Below are 23,197 nucleotides of genomic sequence, written 5' to 3'. Positions count from 1 at the left end.
ATCAAATTTTGGTTTTGATGAAAAGGACTGGAGCTAATTTAAAGTGTCGGTTTAAAGTCGGTAAAAGTAGATAAATGTTTTAATAAATATACATTTTACAGCATTTTGTGAACATACACAAAAGTGTTCATTTTTGGCAACGGACAAGCTGAGAGAGAGTTTTATATTTTTTGCTGTCGTTGAACAAAAATAATAGTGCACAATAATCAATGTTGATGTTAATCAATTAGATGCCCCAGACTCTACTATTAATAATACAGCGGTCCCTCATTTATCGCAGGAGTTACGTTCTAAAAATAACCCGCGGTAGGTGAAATCTGGGAAGTAGCAAACTTTATTTTTTACAATTATTGTAGCTGTTTTAAAACTGTAAAACCGCTCACTACATGCTTTATACCCGTTCTCACTCCCAACGCGTAAAATACTGACGATTTGTCACGTCCCTTAACGTCTCATGCTGACGCTAAAGGTACCCTTCCACGTTATGAGACCCTGTGGGTTGTCAATTCATTCCAATATGAACCCGCTCGCGGCGATAAGACACGCTTCGAGCAGAGGCTCCAGCCATCCATTTACTCCAATAATAACCCCGTCACGGCGAAACATGAAGCACAATCTAACTGGAGAACCGGGGACCCTCTCCCCCGACGTGTTTTTCTCCCTAATTTCTTTTAATGACATCGTTAACATTTCTCAACAAAAACACACGAAAGTGTCACTGATAATTCAACAATAAAATCGCTTCATGTTGTGGCCATCACACAGTGTTTTCCAAACTGATTCACGATCTGAAAGCGCGCAGATTTAACGTACATAATCCTTGGTTGGGTTTATTATTTTATTTCAAACGTAAAACACATTTATAGTTTTATCCACCATTCCTGTTAGTTTTGGATGCGCTCAGCTCCAACCAATCAGACCAATTTACGCTAACGGCGCACTAATCCCATAACTGCATACCCATAATCCTCAACCGCCGTTGCTATGGAAATGAAGACAATCAGCAGCTTGACGCTACCCGTTATTCCTGTATTTGTTCTAAAATAATTGTGGCGTGGGTGTGGTCTCTGGCCAGCTGCAGAGGAGGGGTGACGCAGTGAGCTCCCGGGGCGGCGCAGGGGCGGGGTGAACAGGTGTGCTGGGATCTGACAGTGATTGTGTCTCTTTATATGTTGGCAGTGACAGCCGGAGGAGGGAAGCAGACGTGACAGCAGAGAAAGAGCGGGAGTGTCTGTGTCCCAGTAAAAACCACAGTGTTAAATAAAAGTTGTGCTGCTCCAGCGTATGTTTCTTGGGTCCAACTTTACAATAATAACCGCCGATAATTATCATCATAATATGAAAATAAACTGGCCCAGTGTTTAATGGTGTCATTACAAATTGGTCATTTTATTTTTTTTAATTATCTTTTTTTTTTTTTTTTTACAAATTGCAATATTTATCTACAGCGCGCCTTTAGCGACACGTCAACAGATTTTAAGCAAGGCGATTGGATGGCTTTTACTGCAATGCATCTTGGGAGTCGTAGTAAATGTATGTTTCAACTCACGGTCCTGCTGCCAAGTGGTTTTTCAAAACGAGGCAGATCCTAGCTAAGTAAGTTGAGATAAACTGTTGGTGATTTGCATGTTCACTGAAAATATTAATCAGCTGATATCAAACTTGAAATGTTTTTACAGAGCAGTCTGTGTACCAAGTAGGGATGGGTATTGATAAGATTTTCACGATTCCGATTCCATTTTCGATTCTGTTTAACGATTCGATTCTTTATCGATTCTTTTTAAAAAAGAAGAACACTAAGGTCGATTTGCGTAGAACTTTGTTTTATATCTTCTCTTTGAACAAGATAGAAATTTAGGAGTAACATGGCCTTACAAACCCAACAGTGAGATCTTAAGAGATCCAGCCTACGGCTCTTCAATGGGGTGTCACAGGGTCCCCAGAAAAAAAAATTGTAAATGTAAAATAATAAAATAAATATTCTTCTGTAGAAATAACAAAGTATAACATAAATTATTCTGTAGCATGTGTGGCATCTGCTGTGGCAAATGGGTGCAAGCCTTTTACCACAAACTTAGTCACTGCTCGGTGACATTCGTCTATCCTGACCTGAAAGGAGACGCTACCGGTAGAACTGCCAGCATCTGAGCCAGCCAGACTCTGTCTCTCTCATCATGGTCACCTAAATGCACAGTAATGGCAGGTTTTGTAATAAGGCAGATTGCGCTAACATAATATGCACTGTTAGTTGATTATTTACCTGCCGCATTAACAGGAGAGGACGTGCAAACGTTACCGCTGCTGCTGGGTTGAGATTCACGAGTCTGGAGCGGAATTAAAAACACGACATTCATTTAAGGTTGGCGCGTGTTTTGTGAGCAAATGGTTTTGCATATTTCCTCCCTTAAATGAAATATCTACTTTGCAAGTATTGCAAGTTGCCCTGTTGTCATCCGTTCTCGTAAAGTATAACCAAACTTTTGAGCGTTTGAGCCGCTTAGGCGCCCGGTTTCCTGCCAGGTAAATGACGCTCCGCAACGTGGTGACGTCATTCGGGGCGACTGGAATCGATAAGGGAATCGTTTGCAAAAATGGCAAACAATTCCAAGGAACTGAAACAGTGGGAACCGGTTCTCAACAAGAACCGGTTTCGATACCCATCCCTAGTACCAAGAGAACTACTTCTGCAAAAGTTTATTTAATGTTTCCTTTTGTAATATATTCTCCTGTGTAAGTCACTTGCTTGGCCACCCAGCTAACGTTAGTACTGCTCTATTTTAGCAATGCATCTTTTCTGTAATTAATTCAGTATTTTTAACCCTATTCTCATAATTTACTCAATATTTACGACTGTAATCTCTTAATTGATTTTTTTTCTAAACATGGTGTAATACTGCCTATTATTATATTATTCATTTCTTTGGTCAGAAATTATTTTTGTAATCATCTCACCAAAACAGACCTGAAATAATCCCTACATGTTCCATTTTCATTTGCAGAAATGACAAAGCCAAAAACCAAACCATGCCCTTCCTGTCAGGCTCCAAACACCTGCAACAGGAAGACATGCAGTGGATGCCTGGGCAGCCTGAACGTAAAGGAGGGATTGAAAAAAAACAAGAACAGTTTAAAAACAGCAACTGGGCTGCCTCTGTTAAAAACAACAGAAATGTGAGCAGGGTGGTTAATTCAGCCCAGTTGTCAGTAAGTTTAAAAGTTCTGATCTAATAAGCGGTTGGTCTGCTAGACAATTCTTTATTAATCACAGTTGTCAATGTTTTCTTGTATATCATGAAGTAAGAAACTAACAAGACATGTATATACACATAAAATATTTATTTATCTAAGAGCATAAATAAAAAGTTATTCACATCAGAATAACATCATCACACTAAAGACATCAAACTAGAAAAAACTTCAACTATTTTAATTTAAGCTACTTCTGATTTTTAATTTAATCGGCTATTAACTGAGAGAAAACATTTCAAGATGGATTTTATCATACAGTTACAGGTTTGGTCGCCATAAATACTTTTTAACTATCTACAACAATAAAACAACAAAGATGTGAAACTTAAAGGTTTGTTATACATCCGTTTGCTTACATGAAAGACTGGCTGCATGTTTTTCTTTGTTGTTCTTGCAGGTTTCAAAACTACACGCCCTGGGCTACCAGCCAATTCTGTTTCTTGGACAGTTTGACCGTAAGGGCCGTATAGTAGGGGACGTGATCGCTCACATCGAACCAGCGGAAGGTGCTGCACGTGACATCCTCATGAAGATGAGGAAACTTTATGAACACCTTCTGAGAAGTAAGATATGCTTTGTCCATTATCTGTAACCAGGTCTCCTTATCAGGTAGCCTATCCTAGCTGTCTTTGGGTGATACTCATGGTACACCCTAGATAAGTAGGCAGTTCACCACGAGGTACATAGAGACAAACAAGATGGTGAAGACGAGGATAGTTCAGAGTCACCAGCTATTCTATTCAACTCTACTCTGTTCTGTTCTATTCTATTATTCAGCCAAGTTTCAGACCAGTAACCTTCTTGCTGTGAGGTGACAGCTGCCCTACATGTCCTGTGGCTAACATGAAAATAGTGTTATATCTGCCTTATTACCTCTCCATGTGGTGTTCACATCACCAAAGCTAGCCATCGAGAACCTCTGGTGTTACCTGACTTAACAATTTTGTATATGTGTGTGTGTGTGTGTATATTATGGTCTTTCACACTCATGTATATACAAATGTAATTGTACAAATCTTCTCGAACACCACACCTGATAATTCTCTTTGAGACTTTCTAGTATAACAAATACATATGTAAACATGTTACCAATATGAACACAAAGATTCTTATACACTTATATACTTCTTAAGAGGTCACCTGATTACCTCCCTGAGGTCGTTAGCATCACCACTGTACAAAACTCTTAAGTCACAGTAGGTTGAAGTGTCAAATGTTATGCACTACAAAGTCAGGAAAGTCATGTCATCAGAGGATAAAAGTCATTAGCTCTCTGGATTTATAGTCACACTCATTAATTTATTAATGTACAAAGTAGAAAAGCACTACAGATGTCACACTACCCCCGAGGGCACTTGTACTGAATGATTTGGGTCAGTGAGGGTGTGAGATGACTTATTTGATGCCAATATTTACAAGTTGTAACTTTAGTAAAAACCTAACTGAAAACATGCAAATCACTACTTATTATGTGTTTATGTGTACTGTACATTTTCAGCCCCTTTTAATGAATATTTAGTATTTAACATTTTGCAGAATTACAAGTTTCACCTCCTGCTAAAAGTTCTACACCAGCAGCTGGACCATCCTCTGCTGACAATGTGGATGCTGGACCAGTCCCAGACCCAGAGGCTCTAAATCAGGAACTTATTCTTCATTTAGAGCCTGAACCAACATCTTCCCTCTGTCAGCCTCCTGCATCCTCCTCTTCATCGCCGCTTCCTCCTGCATCCTCCTCTTCATCGCCGCTTCCTCCTGCATCCTCCTCTTCATCTCTGCTTCCTCCTGCATCCTCCTCTTCATCTCTGCTTCCTCCTGCATCCTCCTCTCTGTCTCTGCTTCCTCCTGCATCCTCCTCCTGCATCTCTGCTTCCTCCTGCATCCTCCTCTTCATCTCTGCTTCCTCCTGCATCTTCCTCTCCATCTCTGCTTCCTCCTGCATCATCCTCTTCATCTCTGCTTCCTCCTGCATCCTCCTCTTCATCTCTGCTTCCTCCTGCATCTTCCTCTCCATCTCCACTTCCTCCATCTCCCTCAATTTCTACGGCGTACACCTCGGATGTCCCAACCAAAAAAAGGAAAAGGAAAGGTTAGACGTTGTGTTATTGTAAATGTACAAAACACATGACAGGTTCGTTAAGTTTGATAAGATTTCTTTTTTCATTTTTGTTTCATTCTTTCATTTTCTCCAGTTTTACAGACCTCATGTAAATATTTCATTTGTTATTTTTCAGAATGCCGAAAACACCGTACACAGAAGATTTTCAAATATGAAGAGATAGTAGACAGGAGAGTTGTAAATGTAAGTAATTTAGCCTGCTGCTGTGCAGACTTGTTTACGTCTTTGGACTTCCCGGATTTGAACTGTGCCTGACTGACTATCCATAAGCTTTTGTATTTGATGAATCGACACTAATTCAGACACTGAGTCTGTATTTCGCTCCAAATAGGACATTAAATAAGAACATACCACCTGATACGACCTGGTCGTGCTGCCTTCCTGATGTTTACGTGCTTTAAAGTCCTCCTGACATCATGCTCAGAAGGAGTGATTGATGTGGAGGTGCTCCTTCCCATTCAGTAACATCTGCTTCAGTTAGTTTTGCTTGTGAGCCACAATGTAAGCAGTGTTGCTTTGCTGACATGCACTCGATGCTGGCAGTACAAGCGTTGTAGTGGTTCTTATGTTTTTGTAAACTACTTGTATAATATATTGAGCCATTCAATAGTACACAAATGTTTATAAGCTCCTTTTTGTATGCAACTTGCATGTCTTTCTGAATTAATTGTTTGTTTATATCATGTTTTTCAGGAAAAAGAAGAAGTTAAAGTCAAGTGGAAGCCCTGCTCAACATGGTATGTAGTAACAACTTTGTTGGACGGGAACAGACATTCATATTGTTGATAAATAGTTATCACCTCAATTTGAATTCATGTATTTGGACTAAAGTAAATTGGGAGCTTTTAGCTGTCAAGCTGCTCTTCTGTGAGGAGCTTGATAGCTGTCCACCTCCAAAGTTCATTATGAGTTTTGGAGGTGGACGTGGTCAAGACTTTTAAGAGTTGGCATAAGACTTTACTTCTTTATAGAGCTTATAGTTAGGGCTGGTTCAGGTCAGCCCTTAGTTATGCTGTCACAGGACCAGACTGCTGGGGGTTAGTGTCCCCCCCCCCCCCCCCCCCCCCCCGTCTCTGTCTGTCTCTTTCAGGGTTATGCAGGCTCAGTATTGGTTGAAGATGCAGTCACATCTCCTTTTACTAAAACCTCTCCCCCTCTCCCTCACCACCATCTGTAAACATACATGTCTCAGTAATGCAGTTCATGCATGTTACTAACTAAACTTCTTCCCTGGAGTTTCTGTGCTCTCTCATCCAGCAGGTTCTGAAGCATCGTGGCTGCTGCTGTAGTACTGCTTGACGTCTGCTTCATATATTATTACTCTCTGACTTCATTTGATTAATTTATATTACAATGAAGGTGTATAAAGCATGACATGAATATAGAAGATATTTCGTCCTAAAAAATTGTCATATGTCACAACCTAAATTATCCTAGTTTGTGTGTGTGGTTGTTGTTTGTTATGTTTTTCTCCTGACAGTGGCAAAGTGTGGGATGACACATGGGAACCTGCGCAGTTTTACACACAGTAAACCAGGCACCACAGGTCGCAGAGATCGCACAGTTCACAGTTTGTAGTTCAGCATAAAAGTTCAAAATAAAATATTTACTATACAATTCTAACCAGTGTCAGTCTCTGTTTCACTCTCTAATTGTGGCTTAAGTACCTAACACATTCATGAGTCTGATCCATCAATAATATCTTCCCAGCACTCGATATCTCATAGTTTTACATATCAGCCAACATTATTGTCTACATGCTCATAAATATAGAAGTGACTTGGCTATTATAACATGTTGCAAGTTAAAGTAATACTGCACTGCACGTAAAGTAAGTAACATCTTGTATGAGGTGATTAGGGTCAGCAGTACTGTGTATGGGAGCCTAAAGCAAAGTTAACTGCACCAGTAGCAGCTTCACAACATGTTGTATATTATACGTTTCTACCTTTTTGTAATATGTCATCTGTCATGTTTAGATGCAGTGACAATTGCACATTTGGAGTCGTGGTCATATGTGGTTTTTATATATATATATATATATATACAGGGTATTAGAAAAAAAATTGACATTTTTTGCTATTTTTCTTGTTTGTTTGCCAATCATTATTGTGTACATATTACATATGTAACATTATTGTTAATATTATTATTAGATACCAAAGATACAATTTGATTAAGGGTTTTCCTGTCATAATGTCAATAAAAATGCAATTACACGCGTAAACAATAGGATCAAAATACACTTTTAAAAAGTCTGTTGATCAAATACTGATTTTCAAATCATCAAAGAGGAAAATAGAGATAAAATAATCTGAATACTAACAGTGATCTTGGATGATGATGGAGGCTTGAATGGATTATTCTGTTTCAATCAATAGGTTCATATCTATGACAATAATTTGATAAGTTTAACAGGTTGGTTCAGGCCTGGCAATACAGCAAATATTCACAAACTTTTGTTTTTGAAGAATGTTTCTCTTTTTTGGGATGAAGCTATCTGGCAACATGACACAGCCCTTTACCCTCATCTGTATGTCTATCATGTGGCTATGGTACTGGGTTTTGGTTTGATGCATATGCAGGTTACAGCTGGGGAATGGCAGTATGTTGTGGATTGATTTGGCATGTTCAACCACTGTTACACCAAACTCTCTCACTTATAACATGATCAAGGCCTCTTACCCAGTGTCATGGATTCTCTGTAGTTTTGGGGACACAGGTCCAAAGTCTGAGGCAGTGAGTCAGATCAAAGAAGGCAATTATTCTAAAATGGGAGTTTACTCGTGTCATTGTATATATCCAGGAATATGTGCCTGAGGATAGTTGTCATGAAATCAATATTAAATCAAAGTATTCCTTAATTACCACAGCTGGCATGAGTTCTCCAAAGCTGGCTGCTGTCTCAGGACCTGTCTCCAAAAAGGACCAGGGAGCGCTAACATGTTATGTTCTAAACTGATGAAGAAAATGCACATTAAACATAGTATAAACTTACTATGTTAAGTAATGTGAAGAGGATGCCTTTAGCTCCTATTGGGTTGGTTCCTTGATCAGTGCAATACAGAATCATTAATCGGGTTTGATGTAATGTCCTTCAAACACGTCAAAATGAGGCTCTGTAGTCTGTGTGGCCTCCACATGCCTGTATGACCTCACTACAACACCTGGGCATGCTCCTGATGAAGTGGCAGATGGTCTCCTGATGGATCTCCTCCCAGACTCCAGGACTAAAGCATCTGCCAACTCCTGGACAGTCTGTGGTGCAGTTGGTGGATGGAGTGAGACATGATGACCCAGATGTCCTCAAATGGATTCAGGTCTGGGGAATGGGCGGGCCAGTCCACAGCATCAATGCCTTCGTCTTGCAGGAACTGCTGACACACTCCAGCCACATGAGGTCTAGCGTTGTCTTGCATTAGGAGGAACCCGGGGCCACCCGCACCAGCATATAGTCTCACAAGGTGTCTGAGGATCTAATTTCAGCACCTAATGGCAGTCAGGCTACCTCTGCCGAGCACATGGAGGGCTGTGCGGTCCCCCAAAGAAATGCCACCCCACACCATTAGTGACCCACTGCCCAACCATTATGCTGGAGGATGTTTCAGGCAGCAGAAGGTTCTCCAATATGTCTCCAGACTCTGTCACAAGTACTTAGTGTGAACTTGCTTTCATCTGTGAAGAGCACAGGGCGTCAGTGGCAAAGTTGCCAATCTTGGTGTTCTCTGGCAAATGCCAAACATCCTGCACGATGTTGGGCTGTAAGCACAACCCCCACCTGTGGACGTCGAGCCCTCATACCACCCTCATGGAGTCAGTATCTGACCGCTTGAACAGACGTGCATATTTGTGGCCTGCTGGAGGTCATTTTGCACAGCTCTGGCCTTTCTTTCCTACCCCACAGTACCTTTCCTTATCTTTTGTTTCCTACTCTTTTACTTAGTCTTTGATCACGGTTGTCTTTCTAGATAATTAATTTCATTTGCTCTGGGGCGAGTCACTGGCTCGGGTGCATTCTGGGACTGTCAGTTCACCAGTGTGCTGGCATGCTTCTTAACAAACACACCACTACAGCAAACATCTCAGTTGTACTTGTTGATTTCTTCAACAAAACACTGAACAAAAAATGTCCTTGTGAGTGTGCTGCCTGGTGCTTTTACATTCTGTGATAATTTGAGCAGCCCAGAGAGCATCCCATGAATTAAATGATGTTATTGTATCTGAACATGTAAACTAGTCATTAAATTAGATGGGAAAGAATGATTCAGGGTAAACAACTGCACCAAGGGAATTACATTTTTCTTCTCAACATGTAAAATGTCTGTTGATAAGCAATTTCTAAAACAGACATTATAAAAATCACATTAAACAGATGTGATTAACTTTTTATTTTACCAAACATAACATCAATGATGACACAATCAGTCTTCATCAGAAGTGCTCAAATCACTCTCAGCGGCATCGTCTGGAATGTCCTCCTCCTCCTCCTCCTCCGAGTCCATTTCCAGGAGTGGTTGGTGGCTGAGGATTCTCTTGTACACGTCCTTTACTTTGAGCGTTTCAGCTTTCAGTTCACTTTGCTGTTTTTAAACCAGGCTATGGAGTCCTTTCTGTGCATCCTCCGACATGCCAACAAGGGAGGCTGTAAAAACAACAAAACTATTAAATAGAAGTAAAACAAACAAACAAACAAACAAACAAACCTCACCTCATAAACACAAGGAATTAGGATCATAATTAAACTTTTTTTAAGGGAGAAGGCAGTGTCAGCTAGCAACCCAAATATAGGTAAAAGATCCAGTAAGACTTTAGCATCTGCTATTATTTTCAATCAATTCATCACCAAATGTATAAATAAATAAAAGATGTGCTTACAGTCTGAGGAGATTGTCCCCAACACCACAGATCGCATTCGCAACACTGTCCAGTGATGCTGCATCTCCCTGCAAAGGATCATCTCCTCCTCTCTCAGGCGCCTCACAGCCATCACCTTCTCAAAGACCTTTCTCTTTGTCCGGAGGTCAGCAGCAGCTACAGTTTAACAACATCAGATGGGAAAACATAGTAGCATATTATGATTCAAGAACAAAACATTCAACTACTGCTCAGATACTGGGAGTTTGTTTAAAAAGGATATTTAGAAATCAAGAGCTTACGTTCACTTGTGCTCTGCCAGGGCCAAACGTCGGTCTGGATGAGGGCATCACTGGATACGATTTGCTTTGTTGGTTCAGCGAGCTTGTTGTAGTCGACAACAGCAGCCGCCAAGCGTTTCTTCTCATCTAAGATGACCCTGTGAATTCTGTGTTGCCTCTTGTTGCTATCTGTAAATAATCATAAAAAAGGAACACCTTCACATAACGCATATATTTACATTTTAATCTACACTCATCAATTTGTTTGCTAGAACAAATCACATCCAGCTTAAACAAACCTGGATCTGATTTTATTCTGTTTACAAAGTAGCTGTACAAGCTGTACAAACTGAGCATCAAACGGTCCATTTCAAAGAAACTGGGACACCATTTTGTCTGTAAAGACTTTGTGTTCGCACTCTGATGATGACGACAAGCTCCTCTATTGGTGCCTGCAACGCTCCAAGGCTGCCATCAGTTTGATCACTTTCTAAGTGAGAGGAATATTAATCAGAATACAGGATGAGTAACAGTCACCAAACTACAGTGGACTCTGTAATCACTGACTTGATGATATTCATTATAAGACAGCTGGAGCCTTCATGTGCTGCATTATCATGAGATAACAAGTATGTTGGTGTTCAGGTTTATAAAACCAACTAGTACGACATCACTTCAACCCAGGTCCAATCCAATTTGATCAAACGCAACGACTCTGCCATCAATTCTGCTTTTACAAGGCTTATTTTTCATTGTTTGTTGACACCGTCAGAAAGATCTTAATTCTAAGTTCTTTAATGAGGCCATGGTGGGTCCTGTTGTTATACACGACTGCATTATATTGAGACTCACCTTCAGCCCATTGCTGCACATCGACCACCCATTGCTGCAGTGTGTCGTCATCCACACCCAGCTCATTTCTGCTCGCATTCAGGCTCTCCACTTGTTCTCTAAGGATCCTTATGATCTAAGAATACATTAATAAATGTCATTCATATGGACATTTTTAGAGTACTGGTGTTTTCCCCCATTACCACACACATTAAAATGGGTGTTGAAAAAATGACCTTTAGATCTCTCTGGCTCAAAGTGCGGCCCAGTTGTTCCACTTTCCTTTTGTTCCAGCCCAAAGCCAGGAGGCTCAGCATGTCTGTTCGCCCTGCATTTCAGTTAGTATACAAATAAGAATGAATGAGCAGGAGACTGAGTGGAATCTCACACACAGACACACACCTGCTTTAGACATGTACTTCGTTGTGATGGCCGCCCTAGACAGGAAACTGTTTACTTGCTCCACCTCTTCTCCAACTGTAGAACCGGCCCCATCCTGAAACGCACCTCCCCATTTGATCTATAGAAAGGAGGTCACAATACATGACTGCTGAATTCATTCAACCTTATAACAAAATGTCTTAAACGTATCCGAGACTACAAGCTGCAGTATACCTCGCATATCCAAGTGTGAGCTTTAGCATGCATGACGGAGAGAAAAGGACGCATTGACAAGAGGTTCCTCAGCTCAGGGCACTGCTGAGCCACGTTGGTTAAATATGGGAAATATTTACAGGCCACATCGGAGCAAAGGAACATAATATGTCCTGGGACGCTAGCTGCCAACTTCCTCTGGAGAAAAAGGGGGTAAGCAAAGATCTCCCCTCGAAACATGTCCAATGCAGCTAGGAGGACTAACAGCAAACAAACAGCTATTTCCATGCCCTCTTCATCCAACTTCCCAAATGCAAAAGAATTAGCTGAAGTAGCCTTAAGTCACGTTCACACAACACCTCATAAAAACCATGTTTTTATTTTTTTAAATACACATGGTGACAAAATGAAGTATGCATTAAGATAAAGTCAAGTAAATAGTATTACGACAACACCAAGAGAAAAACAAAATAAATATCCACCCATCCAAATATGTATCCACACACACGTATGTGTATATGGTTATGGTCATTTTAACAAGATTAACGCTAACAGCACTGATATATATGTGTATCTTACATCATTTGTGTGTCTCTGGATGTATTTCACAAACTCAGCAACTTCCTCATCTTTTTCAATGAAGACACCTTCAAAGTTCGCCTGCTCTGAAGTGCTGAACGAACACAGTGACAGTTGTTCCTTTACTGAAGGCATCAGCTGATATTCGGCCAGTCTTTTAAGTAGAGGACAAACAACAGAATATTCAAGGACAGTCATCATAAACATTGATTTGCACAATTTCCTTAAACTTGACAAATTTAGAAACTCACCCTTCCAAAATGGGCTGTTCTTTCATCCAGCACTTTGACAAATGCCTTAAGTGACATCCCTGGTGCAGCTTCTTAATGTCATAGAAAGACTGAAAGACATCCATTGAAAACAGGGTGCAGAAATTTAAGGTGCCAGGCCAATATCCACTACCCTGGAAGTCCTTAACTGAGGGGGACCACATTAGGTCACAGCTGGTGCAGCTCACCACTGGCAGTGCAAGGTTATAACGGCCTTTAGGAAGGATAAGGAGAAATCCAGTCATGGCTCAACAAAGACATTCATTTTTTTCATGTTGTGAAGATTTCATGTTGTTTTCAAAGCGGTCTGGTAAATCCAAATGACCTTTGACAGGTGCCCACATATACTGCGGGCCGAGGGTAATTCAAAACAATGTAGTAATGTACAATTTGCACTAAAACCTGCAAACACATCTATTGTGTATGTACTGTGTGACAAAAGAGCAACTTACCATTTATGGTTACAAGAGCCACAATTGCACCGGGTGAAACCTCAACGTTACCTGCTGGGCAGTCACACACACGGTCTGGCCTTTGCACAGGCAACAGCCGAACTAACATTAAAAACACACAATATATATAAAAAGAATTGGAAATTAAATGATACACAATAAATATACAATAACAGCACAGACTCATAGTACATAGCAAGAAATGCATAGGACTTAAAAACCGTACCTATTGGCTTGTGAAACTCTGATGAAGGCTGCAAAAACCCTCCAGAAGAATAAATAGGGCACCTCTGTGGGGGAGGAGCTTTGCCGAGCTTTAAAACTGGCACCTTTCGCACGTACGAGCACGCGCACATGCACTCTCTTGCACGCGCGTTCACTCATCCGAAAAAGGGGCACTTCCGGGCCATGCGGTCCCACTGCGCATGCTCTGTCTCCTACTGGTCGTGTTTTAAAGAAAAAGCAATATAATGGAGAGAAAAGGGTTTGGTTTTTATAGCTTTTTTCATGGGATACCCACCACACTTTCAGCAAGAATTTCCACCTCCAACTATGGCATTCACATCAGACATCCGAGCAGCCTCTGACCCCCTAGGTATGTCTGCAGATATCCGATCTTCATCACTCCATCAAGAGTCTACAGAGACTGATTTTAATTTTGCGTTTAGAGGTGTGTGCGGGTATGTTTATTCAATTAAATATAGTGATGGAAAAGTGACCCTGTATGTAGATTCTGGTGAGGGGGAGATTTGGGGAGTTGGCAGGACACACTCTATGTCTATCAAAAATTGGAAACCGTTTCGCTCAGTCGTCTGTCCGGACCTGGATCAACCGGGGTTCCCGGAGATGCTTTATGTTTCGCAATGGGTCAGTCCAACAGGACCTGAACTCTACTGTGTAGAAGTGGACCGTTTCAATCGTCCTGGTGACAACTTCATTTTTCTTAGTGTGTGTGAAGACAGGGAGGGTGTAATTGCGGACAGGGGCCTCTAAAGAGGTTGAACCCATACCCCCTCACCCTTGAAGAACGTTTATCATGGTTTAAGGATTTGTTTTTTATTCAGTGGTCAGACTGGAGAGCACTGCAGCGGGTGTTTAATGAGGTCGATAAGACTATCAAGAGAGACAAGGTCACCTCTTCTTATGAGAATATTAGGAAGCGTCTTGTATATGATCAGCTCGCACATGGCCCGAAGATTGGTTTACCTTCTGCCATGTTCAATTCAATTCAATTCAATTTTATTTATATAGCGCCAAATCACAACAAAAGTCGCCTCAAGGCGCTTCATAGATACAGAGAAAAACCCAACAATCATATGACCCCCTATGAGCAAGCACTTTGGCGACAGTGGGAAGGAAAAACTCCCTTTTAACAGGAAGAAACCTCCGGCAGAACCAGGCTCAGGGAGGGGCGGGGCCATCTGCTGAGACCGGTTGGGGTGAGAGAAGGAAGACAGGATAAAAGACATGCTGTGGAAGAGAGACAGAGGTTAATAACAGATATGATTCAATGCAGAGAGGTCTATTAATACATAGTGAGTGAGAAAGGTGACTGGAAAGGAAAAACTCAATGCATCTTGGGAATCCCCCGGCAGCCTACGTCTATTGCAGCATAACTAAGGGAGGATTCAGGGTCACCTGGTCCAGCCCTAACTATATGCTTTAGCAAAAAGGAAAGTTTTAAGCCTAATCTTAAAAGTAGAGATAGTGTCTGTCTCCCGAATCCAAACTGGAAGCTGGTTCCACAGAAGAGGGGCCTGAAAACTGAAGGCTCTGCCTCCCATTCTACTTTTAAATACTCTAGGAACAACAAGTAGGCCTGCAGAGCGAGAGCGAAGTGCTCTAATAGGGTGATATGGTACTACAAGGTCATTAAGATAAGATGGGGCCTGATTATTTAAGACCTTGTATGTGAGGAGCAGGATTTTGAATTCAATTCTGGATTTAACAGGAAGCCAATGAAGGGAAGCCAAAACAGGAGAAATCTGCTCTCTCTTTCTAGTCCCTGTCAGTACTCTTGCTGCAGCATTTTGGATTAGCTGAAGGCTTTTCAGTGAGTTTTTTGGACATCCTGATAATAATGAATTACAGTAGTCCAGCCTGGAAGTAATAAATGCATGAACTAGTTTTTCAGCGTCACTCTGAGACAGGATATTTCTAATTTTAGAGATGTTGCGCAAATGGAAGAAAGCAGTCTTACATATTTGTTTAATATGTGCGTTGAAGGACATGTCCTGGTCAAAAATGACTCCAAGGTTCCTCACAGCGTTACTGGAGGCCAAGGTAATGCCATCCAGAGGAAGAATCTGGTTAGATACCATATTTCTAAGATTTTCAGGGCCGAGTACAATAACCTCAGTTTTATCTGAATTAAGAAGCAGAAAGTTAGCGGCCATCCAGGTCTTTATGTCTTTAAGACATTCCTGCAGTTTAACTCATTGGTGTGTGTTATCTGGCTTCATGGACAGATAGAGCTGGGTGTCATCGGCATAGCAGTGAAAATGTATGCTATGTCTTCTAATGATGCTGCCTAAGGGAAGCATGTATAATGTAAACAGAATTGGTCCTAGCACTGAACCCTGTGGAACTCCATAATTAACCTCAGTGTGTGAAGAGGACTCTCCATTTACATGCACAAACTGGAGTCTATTAGATAGATATGATACAAACCACTGCAGTGCAGTACCTGTAATACCTACAGCATGTTCTAATCGCTCTAATAGGATATTATGGTCAACAGTATCGAACGCTGCACTGAGGTCTAGCAGGACGAGCACAGAGATGAGTCCACTGTCAGAGGCCATAAGAAGATCATTTGTAACCTTCACTAAAGCTGTTTCTGTGCTGTGATGAGCTCTGAAACCTGACTGAAACTCTTCAAATAAACCATTCCTCTGCAGATGATCTGTTAGCTGTTCAGGCCAAAAATCATCAAAAACCCCGAGGACTGAAAAAAAGAAAAAAAACAAATGGTAGGTTGTCTATGTGTGAGAGACATTGGCATTATACCCGATATTTTTAAAAAATGCAATGTGTGGATTTCTTTTACAGACAACATCTGCCATATTGTGGACCGCTCAGAGTCTCCCCCTCCAGCACTGCTAATCCAGACCCCACCGACTCCGCCCCCCTCTCCAGGATGCTCACAGGACTCTGCAGGATCACACCCGTCTGAGGAAACGGAAATCAACATTAAACTCGTAACCTTCCACCTGCTGTCGATGGCACTGAATGAGTATGTGTGTGGCACTATGTTAAAGACAGAGACATGAAAATAGTAGCCCCCCATTTTATTTGATGCTCAGAGACATTTTCTTTTAGTAAGGCCACTGTAATGTCAGTTTTACTGTTGTTTAAGTTCCACCAGCAGAGGGCGCTCAGTCCTGTACGCATCGGTAGCTGATGCTACACTAGAAGAAGTAGTGTCAGTGGTGAAGAGGCAGTGTACGGCCCGCGCGCCGAAAGAACTGATTAATCAGACATTTTTCTGTCTTTACAGCTTCTCTGTAAAAATAAATATGTTGCACGGGAGATGAGTTGGCCCATCATTTCAGCAGTGTAACATATTTTGGCGAGCCAGCCAGGAGGTGGCACTAGTGAGTCAACACCATCACCAACCACCTTCTTTCCCAAGAGACGAACCTTCAATCAAAAGAAATGGAAACTCTGCAACCTCTGCGTGACGAAGTGAGTGCAGCCTTGTGGCAGTTGGAGAGAGAGCATCTTGTGGATGTCTGCAGGCGACTGAAATGTTCCGGCCTGGACAGCGCAGAGTCTCACAGCAAGACCAAGAGGACACTCATCAGGTTGGCAGAGGGCATGTTTGATGATGTGGAGAAAAGTGAGGAAGAGGATCAAGTAAAACAGTTTTATAAAGACATTGCTGTATACATCCAGAGACTAAGCAAAGGGGAGAGTCAGTCAGAAAGGGAACCCCATGGCACAGAGTCTGGGCAAAAGAAAGATCTTGAGAACACCGCATGTGCTACTCCAGTACATATTGCAGATTACTCACCCAGAGCCCGACCAGAGGCAATGCGAACTCTTCAAGAGGTAACACTGAAGAGGGAGTTTAAAATCTGTGGGCAGATTGGAGAGCATGGGCAGAAGGATAAGCTATCCTATCTCAGCTTGATTCGCCAGATTGAGAATGGGAGTGAAAAAGGGCACTCGGAGACTGAAATCGTGGAAGCAGTAATTAGTCCAGGAACGCCCCTAAGAGACATGTTGGAGATTAAACGTGGGTTAACACTTAGCAAACTGCTCACCATATTAAAGGGACACTATAGTTTTCTGCCCCATCTCAGCGGGAGCAGATAAACAGGGAGCCAAGGTTGTAGCTTAGGCGCCGTGTGAGAGAAAGAATGTGAATGTTTAGGCTTTTATGATTAGGTGGGGGCCACTAGAGGCTATAAGAGTTTGATCAATGCTCCACCATTTTGAGATCTGATGCTGTCTGCGTACGGTGTCCATCTCCCACGCGTGTGATCATTAAAAATCATCGTTTGACTCAACCCGGCCGGACCAGTGTTGTTATTGTGGTTTTTCCTCTTGTATCCATCCCCAATATTTGAATCCGTAACAGTTTGGGGGCTTGTCCTGTGGTATTGGGGTGGAATTTTGGAGGTTTGGACGGTCCGAGGTTGTCGAACGGACAGGCACAAGCCAGTGGTCTGACGTGAGTGGGCATAAGCCGGCTTATACAAAGGTAAGGCACTACCTGTTGAATTATTTCCAAAGTGTGCCAAATTGGACATGACAAAATTGAAGTCTACTCACTGAAAGTACTGGTAAATGCCTGTTTTGATTTTGATGAAAAAATCTCATGAGTTGAAGCAGTTAGAGTCTGCTAAGAAATAAATGCAGTTAGAGTCTGCTAAGAAATAAATGCAGTTAGAGTCTGCTGAGAAATAAATGCAGTTAGAGTCTGCTGAGAAATAAATGCAGTCAGAGTCTGCTGAGAAATAAATGCAGTTAGAGTCTGCTGAGAAATAAATGCAGTCAGAGTCTGCTGAGAAATAAATGCAGTTAGAGTCTGCAAAGAAATTGGGTTGGAGTCCCAAGTAGTTTGATAGGGAATTGGTCATTTTGTGGGTTGGAGTCCCCATTGACCACTAGGTTGCACCTGCCTCAGTCATACTCTTGTTTTGGGGTGCTGACTGTTGTTTTAAAGTGTTATAAATTATTATAGGACGGCAGTTGGAGTCTGCTAGGAAGCACAGTGCTCAGAGGTAACGCTTGCCAAGGTCGGGGACGCCTAGGCCTTGTCCTCTTTGAGGGATAGTCAGTTGGTCACTGTGGAGCTTGGGGCACTCCAGAATAACTAGTGGTTGCACCACTTTACCGTTTGGAACGGTGTCTGCGCTTTTTTGGACACTGTTAAATTGAGTTAGGGACTTTAGAGATTAGGCCAGATACAGTTAGAGGCTGATACTGGTTAATTGATTACAAAAAAGTTGGACTTTTTCGGTTGGACCCGTTAACTTAAATTTGTCAAAATTGTGTAGGCGCTAAATCTGCCAGGCCTGACAGTGGTTGTAAATATAAGACGTCTTTGTAATATAAAATAATAGAGCTGTGTGTGAGACTGTGTGTGACGACAGCGCGCTGCAGCGCTGCGAGCTATTTTTAGACGGTGTGTGAACATGCAAATGAGGTGGCTGCTGTGAAGCGCACAGAGGACTTCTGCTTCCTGTTTAGCATGTTTTTTGAGTTTTATAATTATGATTTGCAAATACTGTTAAAGACCTGTAAATAAGACGCTGATTTTGCTGATTATAATATTACAAATAAGGTTTTGAATGACTACGGTGAATGTTTGATGTTTGGCTGGGTTTTGATATAGAAAAGACAAATCGTGCATAATTTAGACCGACACTTCAGTCGGCAGAGTAAGACTGAGTGATAAATACAGCTGTGATTTGTTTCAGTTTTATGGTGTGAAGCAGGATTTATAAGATTTTTAAAGTGTCCCTTGGTTCAGCTCAATAATATAAGCGGTTACATTTGATTTACTGTTGGTTTTATCATAATATAGGGTGAGATCAAGCACGAAGTTCAGCTGTGTGTGTGACAGGAACTCTGCATGCCCATAAAAGGCAACGGCCAGACTGTGAGAAGTATGCACCGAGAGAGAGAGAGTAAAATCTAGTCAGATGAAGTGAGTGGATGTTTTCAGAAAAGAAATACTAAGTGAATGTTTTAGTGTGTTAATACAGGTGGATTTCTCCCAACCTGGAAACCTGAGTACAGCGGCAAAAGCATAAACAGAATTGGGACGACAGACAGGCCAAGCTTTGGCTCAAAAGTTTACAGCTTGACCTCACTCTGTCCCCACCCGGAAAAGAAGCTTAAAGGACATCTTCTCCTCCAGTTATCGGTTACCATCACTGGAAATTTGCAGGCAAGTTTTTGACTGAATTGTTATTGGCACCATGTGTCCCTGAATCTCACAACCAAGCCCTAACTCCTGGCTGTAGACATGAAATGCTGTTATTTAAGGTGGGAAATCAAAATTTGGGAAACAAAATAAAAACACACACACAACCAGAGAAATGTATGAGAAAGGCACGTGTTAGAGAAATGCCTCGTTTGAGAAAAAAGTTAAAATAACCCACCTACAAACGCACACACACGCAATGAAGAAACAGCTTACATTCATGAACACGCGAAGATTTTCCAGCAAGGTTAAAGCAGCGAAACTTAACATACACCTGTTGTTGAATGATAAAGTTTATCCACTACTAACAAATAAACTTTTTGGGTTGCAGGACAACAATTTAACTTCAAAAAAAAAAAAAAAAAAGACACTGGTCTGACCAACCAGTGATGACACGACAAATTTAGTGGGTAAAAGATTCAAACTGTGACATGTTTTCTGCTGATTGATTAATACAAGTGATTACTGAATGAAAGAAAATTCCTTTTTGGGCTTTTAAACATGATCTTAACAATTTTAACATGTACCTGTGTTGTCCTGTCAGCTTGGTGGGTTATGAGTTGATTATATAGTGAGAAAAAAAACAAAAGAAAGGGGGAGAGAAGGCTGACACAGGGCCTGGCCCCGTGTTTCTCCCCTCTCTGAATAACACAGCCAACACAACATCATTTTCCTGTTCGTCTGTTTTTGTTTTGTTTTTGTTTTGTTTTTGTTTTTTCTCTTTATGCTTGATTACAGGCTGCTTTGCCGAGGCTGACCTGGACTCCTGCTCTCCCCTCTACCATCTTTGCTCACTCCTCTACCATCTTTGATGTGACCCTGACCAAATGCTACAGCAGCTGGACCCACAACAACAACCTGCAAATGTCAACAGTGCTGCAGGAAAACGATCTCATGCAGCGGAGACGGAGAGCGTTAAATCCAAGGCCCGTTTCACTACACGGGGGAGATTTCCAGACAGCTTCAGCTGACAGAGCTGTGACGAGACGCCCATTAAGCCCAGATGAAAAGTGAGGCCGAGCAAAAGAATGCTGACCTTAACAACTCTGCATTAAAACTGTGCAGGACAGTGACAGACCAACACGGATGATCGGGCAGCAAAAAGGGCGTGCCAGAGACAGGAGGAGTAACTGAGGTCAGGAGGCACCTCAGAATGGACAAAAGCACCAGAAGAAAATAAGCTGAAGGCACAGGTGTCGGGGCTCGGCCAGGAGCTGACCTCTGAGAAGAGCCGGACAGCAGAGCTGCAGAAGGCCGTGGAGCAAAGCAAGGAAAACATCAATGGACTTTAATCTGACGTGTACGGAAAAGACTCTGAGGTTTCTGCCCTCAGTAAGAGCTCAAGGCATCAGAGCAAAAACTGAGCATGGCTCAGGAGGAGCTGGCTGCTAATCGAACCCATCAGTCAGGCTTAGAGTCCCAGACACAGGACTTGAAACCAGGCCGGAGCTTGCTGGAGCAGGAGGTCGCCAAACCTGACAAGAAGCTCCTACAGCAGGAGCAAGCCCTGAAGGAGCTACAGAAGCAAAAGGGTCAAGTTAAGGAGGAGCTGGACAAGGAGAAGATGCAGGACACTGGAGAAAAGGACTGCCTCAATTGGGGCCAGAACCAGTATGGACAGAACTTTGAGCAGCAGCACCAATGGATGCAAACAGACTGAAATGGAGGAGGGCAGGACCCCAGGGCACGCCTCAGGCCGTGGTTTACCCAGAACACCAGAACAGGAAGGTGATGAACACAAACACACACAAACACACACACATCTACATGCACTGACTCAGAATGAAGAGAAACACACATATGAACACATATGCACTCGTTGATTCACTGACAAACACACACACACACAAATCGAAATGCTGATTCAGTTCACTGAGAAGTGATCCACACACACACACACACATGCACACGCTTGTGCAATGAAGAATGCTTTACTAACAAATGCTTATGCTGACACGCAAAAAGTTGCACACAAACATCCAAATACAGAATCTGTTACAACAACAAGAAGCCATTGATTGTTTATTGGTTAAATGCATTTCATGTCACCCAGAGGGCGTTTGTGTAGATTTAGGGGACAGGGTCTAAGGCAGTTTGGTTATGAAAACAATGTCTGTGCGTGATGTCTGTTTGTGGCTCAAGGCCTCGACTGAATTGTTTACTGTGCTTCACACAGCCTGATAAGGAGCAGTGGTACAGAGTGAAAATGATGAATTAACGGTGTGAGTTTTATTTCGGAGCGCCACATTTTTGTGATTGAGATTTAATTGAAGGAGGAACACACTGAAAAAAAATAAATAAATAAATAAAATCCAACAACTCAACTTGTTCTCATTGAGATGACACGATACGATCTAATAAGAGTGGTTAGCTGCTGAACTCACGGAATTCACAACACCGCATAAGATTTCAAACTACAGGAAAATCACTGGAGTTATAAGAGGCAGACAGCGACACACACACCCCATGCATGCTATTGCTATTTATTGTGGATTAACCTGTCAAGGACAAGAACAAAAGAATTCTGCATCAAATACCGGAAATCATAGCTTTCCTGTATTTCCTACATTGTTGGCATGCTGGTTGGTGCTGTTGCTCCACATTAAGAAGGTCCTGGGTGCAGGTCCACAGTCTGGCTAGTTTGCAGTGGTTTCTCTCTGGGTGTTCTGGTTTCCTGCCACAGTGAAAAGTCATGCAGCTATTAGAGCTAGGTTAATTGATGATTCTAAATTATCCATGAATGTGAGTGTGAATGGCTGTTTGTTTCTATCTGATAGACTGGTCAGCTGTCCGGGGTGTACCCTGCCTGGTAACCTATCGTTTCAGGGTTATTTCCCAGCCCTGCTGCAACCAGGAGAAAGATAGGAGGATGGTAGTTGTTGTAGACCCATTCAATTTTTATGGTAACCAGGATCTAGACTTTGTTGAGCCGTATGCAATATGAAGACAACATGTAGTATTTAAGTGACCAAGTAGAATTTGAATAAAAGTTATTGAATAGTGTTGAAATAAACTGACAGAATTGAAGGATCAAAATATTCCAGGATCTCAACTTACTCCATCTGAACATGTTTCAATCGTGTTTTATGAACACAAAATGCAGGTTTACTGAATATGAAAAGGTTGTGTTGATTTAACTCAGTTGTTTAAGTTTCTGTCGGAGCAAAACATTTGTGTGCAACCAGTGTCCACTATTGAATCAAGTAAATCCAACACGTTTTTTGTCAGGGCAAAAAGGAGTTACGGTCCCTGTATTCCTGCACAATATTGTCCCAGGAGGGAGAAAAACTTTCTGGTGAATTTTAGTTGATTTTTGGGTTTTGCTTAACACTAGGTTGATTTCATCAGTGAGGTTTGGATTGTTTTCTTTCTCTAAGAGAGAGAAAGATGGTTTTATGCTTGGACATGTTTGCAATGGGCCCCAGTATTTGTTATTATATGAGTATTTTATTGGTTACGTTTGTTTTTGCTTTTGTTACAGTGCACTGAAATAAGAACATCTGAGAGGTGTGATCCACCGGTGGTGATAT

General features: G+C 41.8%; 2 protein-coding genes across 2 annotated transcripts; one reads left to right on the top strand and one right to left on the bottom strand.

The window, feature by feature from the left end:
• The first annotated feature begins 3,775 nt into the window (after nt 1-3,775).
• Nucleotides 3,776-6,991, top strand: LOC146391810 (uncharacterized). The gene is made up of 6 exons (XM_084917345.1): nt 3,776-3,812; nt 4,786-5,076; nt 5,108-5,338; nt 5,484-5,551; nt 6,062-6,105; nt 6,849-6,991. Exons 1-6 carry the CDS (start codon nt 3,776-3,778, stop codon nt 6,898-6,900), a joined length of 723 nt encoding a protein of 240 aa, XP_084773471.1. The 3' UTR covers nt 6,901-6,991.
• Nucleotides 6,992-9,789: 2,798 nt separating this feature from the next.
• LOC146391809 (uncharacterized) lies at nt 9,790-12,168 on the bottom strand. Its single transcript, XM_084922900.1, has 7 exons — nt 11,950-12,168; nt 11,737-11,854; nt 11,571-11,662; nt 11,356-11,470; nt 10,525-10,692; nt 10,244-10,399; nt 9,790-9,917 (listed from the first exon to the last, which is right to left on the bottom strand). The coding sequence occupies exons 1-7, from the start codon at nt 12,166-12,168 to the stop codon at nt 9,790-9,792; spliced, it is 996 nt and encodes a 331-aa protein (XP_084779026.1).
• Between the last annotated feature and the right edge of the window lie 11,029 nt (nt 12,169-23,197).

Source organism: Perissodus microlepis, chromosome 3, assembly GCF_051167445.1.
Source record: "Perissodus microlepis isolate ML-2025 ecotype Zambia chromosome 3, ASM5116744v1, whole genome shotgun sequence".
NCBI lineage: Eukaryota > Metazoa > Chordata > Actinopteri > Cichliformes > Cichlidae > Perissodus > Perissodus microlepis.
Note: the sequence above shows the minus strand (reverse complement) of the source record. Positions and strands in the feature narration are given on the sequence as shown.

Coding starts and splice junctions, on each gene's coding strand:
- LOC146391810 (XM_084917345.1), top strand. CDS start 3,776: ATGAAGATGAGGAAACTTTATGAACACCTTCTGAGAA. Junction 3,813..4,785: donor TTATGAACACCTTCTGAGAA/GTAAGATATGCT, acceptor AACATTTTGCAG/AATTACAAGTTTCACCTCCT. Junction 6,106..6,848: donor TGGAAGCCCTGCTCAACATG/GTATGTAGTAAC, acceptor TTCTCCTGACAG/TGGCAAAGTGTGGGATGACA.
- LOC146391809 (XM_084922900.1), bottom strand. CDS start 12,168: ATGTTTCGAGGGGAGATCTTTGCTTACCCCCTTTTTCTCCAGAGGAAG. Junction 11,855..11,949: donor CTCACACTTGGATATGCGAG/GTATACTGCAGC, acceptor TCCTTTCTATAG/ATCAAATGGGGAGGTGCGTT. Junction 11,471..11,570: donor TGAGCCAGAGAGATCTAAAG/GTCATTTTTTCA, acceptor ATGTATTCTTAG/ATCATAAGGATCCTTAGAGA.